A 9,447-nucleotide genomic window follows, 5' to 3' on the forward strand; every position below is an offset into this window, starting at 1 on the left:
TGTTGTGCTATCGCTCAACAAATAGATTCCATTAAATAAAAATATATTAAAATATTTTTATTTTTCTTCAAGTAATATTTTATAAAGATACGTTTTTATTTACAAATATTTTAGGTAACATTATTTAGGCAATTCTTTTATTTAGGTAATTTATTTAGTTGTATAATTAAGCAATAAATATGTTTTTAATACATTAATTCATTGACAAGGGAACTAATAAAATGTTAAAACTAGTTCAAATAGAAATTTAACTTAGACTTATATACTGTGGAAAACTGACCTGACTTCGGTACCCAGAATGGATACACTCTCTTGACAGAAAGAGAAAATGCAAAACTCAAGTGAATCAATAAAAAAGGTTAAAGAATTTTTCTATACTGCTGAAGCTTATTTTTTTCACTGAATCACCATGAGATACAGTTACAAAGTTGTTCATGACTGGGTTTCAGTCATGCAGTGTTCCAACACCTGTCCCTGATATTGATTTTGAAGGGGAGTAGGAGATGTTCTAGAAGAACCATCATATAGAATTTGTCAAATTACAAATTCAGGGGAGGTAAATTTTATTTGCTTTCATCATAAATACATTATTGAGTTTTATTTAGGGCTAGAGTGATAGCACAGCAGTAGGACGTTTGCCTTGCACGCAGCCAACATGGCTGACCCGAGTTCGATTCCTCCACCCCTCTCGGAGAGCCCGGCAAGCTACCAAGAGTATCTCGCCCGTATGGCAGAGCCTGGCAAGCTACCCGTGACATATTCGATATGCCAAACACAGTAACAACAAAGTCTTCAATGGAGACGTTACTGGGCCCGCTCGAGCAAATCGATGAACAACGGGAGGGCCTTTACCTTTACCTTATTCATAAAACATTACATTGACAGGCATGAGGGAGATACGCTCAGTCTTAGCATATGCTAGGCCCTAAGTTTGATTCTTGCCAACACTAGGACTATCCCCAACCACTGCCAGTTGTGGCCCCTAAAAATAAAATTTAAATGAAGAAATGGGGCCTGCATTTCCATAAAATTGATAAATTTTCAAGAAAAATTATCAAATTAAAATTCATACCATGGAGGCCAGAGAACTATGAGTTAAGACACATGACTTGCATACCACTGACCCTGGTTTGATCTCTGCCTACATACTACACTATGGTCCCACCAAGCAATCCCAGGAGTGACCCACTGAGCATAGGCAGGAATAAGCTCAGAGTACAACATGGTGTGCTCATGCACAAAAAAAAAAAAGACATACAGATCAGTGACTAAAGAAATGTAATATATTACACAATGAAATATTACTCCTCAGCCATAAGGGAAAAAATTACCTTCTATAACAATATAGATGGATCTGGAGCATGTCAAGCTAAATGAAATTTGTCAGATATAAGAAGACTAAGACTAGATCATCTCACCCATATGTGATGCACAAAAAAGCAAAGCAAAGAGTACGGGGAGGAAAAAGAAAGAAAGAAAGAAAAAAATATATATATATATATATATATCAGACAGGAGAACTGAAGTTCTCAGAGTAATAGGATGAAGGTGGCAATTAGATGGAGGAGGTAATACAGTGGACTGTAGTGACGTGTATTGGTGGCAGATGCAGTGTGAAAACACATTTTGGAGAAGTGTGAAATTGGACCCCCAAAACATGTTATTTTAAACCAATATAATTTCAATTTTTAATAAATTTTTTAATTTGAGTTCAAGGAGGCTGGAGTGATAGCAGAGCAGGTAAGGCGTTTGCCTTGCAAGGGGCCAACATGGCCGACCCAAGTTCGATTCCTCTGCCCCTCTCAGAAAGCCCAGCAAGCTACTGAAAGTATCTCGCCCACAGGGCAAAGCCTGGCAAGCTACCCGGGGCTTATTCAATATGCCAAACACAGTAACAACAACTCTCAAAATGGAGACGTTACTGGGCCTGCTCGAGCAAATTGATGAACAATGGGAGGACAGTGACAGTTCTTTTACTAAAGTATTTTTTTTTAGCACTGTCTCCACTGTCCTCCTGTCATTCATCAATTTGCTTGAGCAGACACCAATAACGTCTCCATTGTGAGACTTGTTACTGTTTTTGGTAAATCGAATATGCCACAGGGAACTTGCCAGGCTCTGCCATGTGGGCGGGATACTCTTGGTAGCTTGCCGGGCACTTCGAGAGGGATAGAGGAATTGAACCTGGATCGGCCGCATGCAAGGCAAAAGCCCTACCTGCTGTGCTATCGCTCCAGCTGATCACTTGATCACTTGACTTCCCTTTACTCATCGATTTGCTGGAGCAGGCCAGTAACTTCTCCATTAGTCCCTGTCGCGTGCTAGTGTAGCCCATTGGCGTCTGTTCGTTCTAGGAACACGAAGAGCCTCTCATTCCATCAGGAAACAGCCATCAGCTACGTAAAACACAGCTCAAGCAACCATCTTCATCAATTATGTAACTACAGCCACCACTTTTTTGTGATTCATAAGCCACTTCTCCTTTCATTAAAAAGGCTTGCTTGACTACATCAGTTCTTGTCCAGAGATCATTTGTGTTTTTTGTTAGCCTACTTTAAGGATGCTGAGATCAGTTATAAATCATATAAATAGTTTAGCACTTCCTCTAATTATGTGTTATTTTTTGGAATTGCATTTTTCATTGCTATTGTGGTTTAAAAAGGAATAGGAGCATCGTGCTTGTCTACAGTGTAGAGATGACACCACCACAACTGGTCTTGAGCCCGCAGAGCCAGCTGTGATTAAGCATGATTTCTATATACTAACTATAGTCAGTCGGCCTGAAAAAAATAAAAATACAGTTTTCCTGAGGTGTGGGGAAAAACTGTTACATCATTATTTCTATCCCTGAAAAAATATTCTTGGCACTGTTATTTGGTAACTACAAATGTAGGAATAATATAATCTGATTGCTATATCTTTAATACAAGAATGATGCTTTCTTTACAAGGAAGAATGCCATCCCATTCAAGGAGAAGAAATCAGACCAACCAGTGGGTGGTGAAGGTCAATGAATACTAAATTGCTAGAATCCCCAGCTCAACAGGAAAAGGGAATCTAGTGCTTGTTGGAGTCCTTACTGTTAGAGAATCCTAGATTCACCCCTCCCATAACACAGTCAATCTTCAACTATGAATGGAACAACTTGAGTGGGCAATGAGGACTGAGGGAGCCATGTGCAATTGCTCAGCAGAGGACATCATGAGGACACGAAGATATGAATAAGCAGGTCAGGGAAGGCACAACACAAGTGCTCCTTGAGCCCCACTGCACCTCCAGCTTTGCACATCCATTTACAGTCAGCAGGGAACTTAAACCTTTCAACGTCTCCCTGTGGTGCCCCAGCTTTAAAGTCCTGCACCCAACACAACCTCTAAACTTGTAACTTGGAAAACCAATGCAGCTTGTGTGCAGATGCTACCAGAGTTCTGTAGGCCTGGTGCTGGGATGCACCAGTTTACCAGCCCAGAGTGATGGACAAACTGACAGGCACCGGCTCTCACTCATGCAGGAGATGCTCAGTTGCCCTCTGCTTGTCCCAGAAGTTAGCCTGGGAGGCAGTTTTCTGTTGTCTCCGCATTCCGAGACTCTCGGGAGACAGGCCCTATTCCGTGGCTCCCCGCATGACTGGGGGTGATGCGCCCCCTTGGCTGCCCCTCTGCCCTGCATCTTGGAGATTGCCCTTCAATTCCTGGCTCTGCTGGCCAAGGGCACTGTGCTCCTGGGTTACCGGTCAGGTACCATCAGAGAGGACTTTGCTAGCAGACTACCAGCCCTAGGCATCGCCCAGATAGCAGAATGCAGAATGCAGCACACTCTGAGTCCTATTCGCTTGCCTGGAACCTTAACTGAGGGGCAAGGTTCATGCTTGGTCTTCACGTGTGAGAATACATGGTGAGACTTGCTCCCTGGAGCATTGGCCAGAGCATCCATCTCCTGCAGTGCTAGTCCTGGCTTCGGTACAGCACACCAACATCTCTGGACTGAAGCTTATGTGCTTGTTGGGGGCTTCAATTTTTGCCGCTCCATCAGAACTTCTTAAGTTCTCCACATACAGGGGCAAGGGCTCCTGACATAAACACTCAGATAAATTATTCGGTTGATTTTGAATTGATTTTTCAGGTGGTTGCTTGTTCAGAACTTCTTCACTCTTGTCAAAATGTCACTTCCCCCAAATTGACAATTCCTATATGGGTAACAAGCCACAGGCAAAGAAGCTAGACCAAAAGGCTAGAAAACAGAGGGTTTGTGCTTGCGGCCACACAGTACATATTTTATACTTTAAAGACTGGGGGAGGAGAAGGACAGTGTTGACTCATTCACTCGTAACAATTTCCACTCCTCCTGGTTGTAGGTGCTCAGTGAGTTATTTCCCCTTTAAGACACCAACAAGTCTTGGAACTAGGAACTATTAAAAATGAAATAAACCACCTGGACAATCAAGGGTTTCAGAAACAACCAAGAACAAGGTGGAACAATAAAGTTCTACCTGAGGCCACTCCTTCAAAATTAAGAGAGCTGATTGCTTTATCTAATGCATAATAACCAACACAGAGAATCAATTAAAATGAAGGGAAAAAACAGGGGACCAAAATAGAATCTCAAAAATATGGTTCCCTTCTTCATGTGGATCAAATGCTAAGGAAAGAATATTTATCATTACCAGAAAATTTCATGCTTCAGTAAAGCCCTTTCTTTCCAAAACCTGTAAGTTTTATGAACACTCTCCTTATCGCTGTCTTCATGTCTCTGTTCCTGAGTGTATAGATGAGTGGATTTAGGAATGGAGTTAAAACTGCATCAAACATGGCTAGAAATTTATCCAGATGTGTTGAAGGGGAGGGGCATACATAGAAAAAAATAAGTGGGCCAAAAAATAAAACCACCACAACAATATGAGTTGACAAAGTTGAAAGAGCCTTAGATGAACTACCTGATGAATGTTTCTGAACAGTCACCAAAATAAAAATATAAGAAAGAATGAGCATGAAGAAAGCACCCAAGGAAATAAACTCACTATTAGCATTGACCATGAGTTCCAGTTTATAAGTGTCTGTGCAAGCAAGTTTGATTAGCCGTGGTATGTCACAGTAAAAGCTGTCCAACACATTAGGGCCACAGAAAGGCAAGTTTACCACAAAAGCCAGTTGGGCCAATGAGTGAATAACACCAATGGTCCAGGCAACCACTAGAATCAAAGTGCACACGCTTGGCCTCATGATGGTCAAATAGTGGAGAGGTTTACATATGGCCACATATCTGTCGAAAGCCATGGCTATAAGCAATACCATCTCACTGCCTCCAACAGCATGGCTGAAAAAGATCTGAGCTATGCAGCCCCCAAAGGATATGACCTTTTGTTTTCTGAAAAGATCACAAATCATCTTGGGTGCTGCAATGGAGCAAAATATCAGGTCAATGATAGAGAGATTGGCTAATAGAAAATACATGGGGGAATGTAAATAAGGGTCAAAGATCACAGTGATCACTATGAGGAAGTTTCCCATCATGCTAAATACATAGAAAAGACAAGAAAAGAGAAAAAGAAGAAGTTGTATCTCCCAGGAATTGGAGAGGCCCAGCAACACAAATTCAGACACCACTGAGTGGTTGGCTTCATTCCTTTGTTCCTTTGGTAGGTCCACTGTCCTGTTACCTAAAGAAAGAAAAGGAAACCATCAAATTAACACTATTATAGTACTGCCCTCTATGGGAAGATATGTAAATTTCAGAAATCAAATATTACCTAATCCTCTCACAAAAATCCAACAACATCTTTTTGGCCACTAATGCTGTAGTTACATATGACAGTAACTGAGTTGCCAGTTGGTCTTGTTAACATGAACTGAGACCCATGGGTGCACCTGATGAAACCACAAACAAAGGGCACTTGGTGTTAAATTTCAATAAGGTCAGTGTTAACCATTCTCTCCATGGAGGAGCAAAACTAATCACATATATACATTTTGGAAGAGAAAAAAATGCAAAAAGTCAAATATTTTAAAAGATCTATATGATATAAGATGATGATTTCACTATGAAGGGAAATTAAGATTAAAAGGGTAATATAGTGAATGTGAATTACAATTATGAAATTGATTATTTGACTGAAGGTTCCTGATCAAACAATGAAGGCTTTGGGGTGAAAGAATATCCCAGGCATAGATAACAGAATACTCAAAGGTATCAGCTTGCTTGCTATGTTCAAACAACTACAGTTCAAGAAAGCTGAATTCAGTAATGGGTCAGACTTACAGGATCTATAAAACACATTGGTGAGAGTAATAGAACCTGAGAAGTATCAGGGACACAGATTATCTAGGGCTTTATACATCAAGAAGCTTATTAAAAAATTGGTTATTATTCTGAATTTATTAAAAAGCAATTGGATTTTAAACAAGGGAATGACAAAATATGGCTTATATTATTAAAGAACCATTCTCACAATGATTGCAATGCCGCAATTGTGAATACATTTCACTCTCAAGAAGATAAACAGAGATTTAGAGGCTATTAATATAATTCAAACAAAAGATGAAAATGATACTTAGATCAAGGTGATAAAGTTATAGGTAGAGAAAGATGATTATATTATGGATATATTGAAATAACGCATCATGAAATAACTAGGGCTTCTAAGTACCCAGGTCCTTCAGACATAGTAAATAGTGTACCTCTTTAGAGAGATTTTAAAGAGAAATAAACAGCAAAATCCCAAATCTACATTCTTATAAAAGATAGTAATAGAATTAATACACATTTAGTCACATTTTTACCAAGAAATCTAAATAAGAAGACATTTGAAGCCATAAGAAGGAAATATAATAAATCAGGTGAAATTAAGTGAGAAAAACGTAAAACTTTGGTAGCAGAGTGAAATATCATTAGGGGACAGTAGTATTTTTATTAATGGTATTTCACTCTGCTTTCCCATTAACCCCAGTATGACAACATAGAATATTTATATTCAATAATACTAAACTTCATAAATGCACAGGCTATAATTTCCCACAACAAAGAATTACTCAGCCCCAGATGACAAAATGTCAAGATTGATAAATCCTGTATTAAACTTTAAGTTTCTCTGGGGAAACTCAATTTTTTCTTATTTTATTTTTCAAAGTGTTCTAATCATATGGTAATTAAAATTAAAATGGATTGACCATGTGTATCAAATGTAGTGATTTTGGAGAATTGAATGCATATGTGGATGAGTGGATGGATGGATGGATGGATGGATGGATGGACAGCATATATCACATGTTCCTAATCTATTTGACATTTTATACTTTCAAAATTCTCATGGATAGATGGTTGATGAATGGAGGGGACAATAAACAAAATAATAAATAGATGGAAGCACAAATAGATGGAAGAGGCACACAGGAAGAAAGACACTAAATAACTCTTTTGGGTTGGGTGGGGGTTTTGGTGTTCGTGGAGTATGGCCATACATGGAGGTGCTCAGGGCTTACTCCTGGCTCTATGTCATGCTCTTCTGGAAAGGTTCATGAGACCATATGGGATGTCAGGATTTGAGCTCTAGTTGGCTGCTTATAGACAAGCAAACTACCCACTGTACTATAGCTCTGGTCCTCTAAACAATGTTAAGCTATGATTTTTAAATATAGTAGGAACCTCTCATGGTCATACTCCATAAAAATGTAAATACCACAGAAGAATTCACATACACAAAAATGTGGTCTAATATATTCCCAAATTTAGTATAATTAGTGTTTTCCTAGGTTCTTAAACAATGAATTTGGCTATGAATATAGTAATGTCCCCAAGGGCTAGACAAGAAATATCAGATCTTAAGGATCTAGGGGGAAATCCTATAGATTGTGATTTAGATTTATTGATATTTTGATAACAAGCAAAGTGTGGAAGCGTACATTTGAACATGTATCTAAAATACTGTTTTAGAACATGTGGTTCTAACAATGTTATAAGCCAATTATATCCCAACCAAAAATAGTAAGAAAAGAAATGACAAGACTTTCAAATGTTTATGAAAATTATTTTTCTTATCACTTGGCAGCAACCCCTAATGCAAATATAGATGTTCCAGCAACTGGGAGTTTTCATAGTATAAAATAGGCAAATAAATTTGGAATATCTAATAGTGAGCCCAAATCAGATATACTGATGGAAGAATTCAACAAGAAAACATGAAAATAGGGAGTTTGGGAATAGATTAACTAAAAAGGGAAAAGAAACAAAGGGAAAATAAAAGAAAACCACAAGACATTCACATGCATTAGCACTTAGATGGTTTGTATCTCCAGTTTCAATCACAAAATGATTCTCAGTTAAATACACAAATTTAGAGACATTTGAATGTTCCTATAAGGATGGTTTTTAAACGAATTTTTAATTCTCAATAAACTAGTTCTAAAAGACCACTTTGGGTCATTTGTTCTCCAGGACTTTCCTCTCCTTTGTGCTTCTCAAATTAGAGTTACGTTTACTCTCTAAACACCAATATGAATTTGTTCTTTTACCCACAAAATATTTTCAGTCAATTAAAAATGTATAGCTGAATATAATAGAATGGGTGTAACTGTTAAATCCGTAGAAATAAATCAGTATGTATAGAAAGTAAATTACTGGTCCTTCCTACATAGTCAATATATCCGTGATATAGCTACATCGTCAAGACATACTACTTAAAAACAGTCTCACTTTTTCTGCCATGTCTATAGTTAATCGACTGAAAATCCAAAATTCTCCACTTTCAACCTAATCTTGTTATTTTAGACCAACGTTCACTTGTCTACTGTTGTGCAAAAATAAAATACAGACGTTATCAAGAATGACTACATTCCTGTATTTGAAATAAGTTACCAAATTAAGTAGGTTGTCTCTGCACTTTAAATTCTCTCTTAATACTAATTTATGTACATTTAAATTCCTAATATTTTTCTCTTTGGACCTTACTTACTTAAATCTGACATTGTGATAGCCAAAACTAGAGAGGGAGAGAGGAAACAACTGAGTGTCCAGCAAACAGGTCATTCATAGGAAGTTTAATCTCCCTTTAATACTATTAATGCAGTTTCTCTATATCATAGTCAAAATGAGTCAAGGTATACTTAGACAAGCAGATGGGGTGAGGAGTGTTCTCAGAAAGACAGTTTACCAATCAATCCTTCTGAAAATTCTTTGTGCATTATTTGCTTTTAATCCCAAGAAATTCTGTGAAAAATCTGTTCTCTCGTGGATGTCTTCCTTTTTTTAACTTTTCTGTAAATATAGGAATAAAACGGGTTAAGTAATATTCATTCTAATTTTTATGCATTATAACCTCATGCTTACTAAAAAAGACTATGAGGATAAAAATCAATCCTTTTCCAAGTCATCATTTGAACCCTCAAGTCCTTTTCCTTTGCCAAAAGCATTGCATTGTGCTATCCTAGACTTCAGCCTGGAATGCTTAAGACACGT

At 37.9% G+C, this 9,447-nt stretch overlaps 1 protein-coding gene across 1 annotated transcript; it reads right to left on the minus strand.

Moving 5' to 3' along the window:
• Positions 1–4,679: 4,679 nt before the first annotated feature.
• On the minus strand, positions 4,680–8,957 carry LOC130041710 (olfactory receptor 4F15-like). Its single transcript, XM_056133954.1, has 2 exons — positions 8,945–8,957; positions 4,680–5,656 (listed from the first exon to the last, which is right to left on the minus strand). Exons 1-2 carry the CDS (start codon positions 8,955–8,957, stop codon positions 4,680–4,682), a joined length of 990 nt encoding a protein of 329 aa, XP_055989929.1.
• Positions 8,958–9,447: the final 490 nt, after the last annotated feature.

Source organism: Sorex fumeus, unplaced genomic scaffold (assembly GCF_029834395.1).
Source record: "Sorex fumeus unplaced genomic scaffold, SorFum_2.1 ptg000098l, whole genome shotgun sequence".
NCBI lineage: Eukaryota > Metazoa > Chordata > Mammalia > Eulipotyphla > Soricidae > Sorex > Sorex fumeus.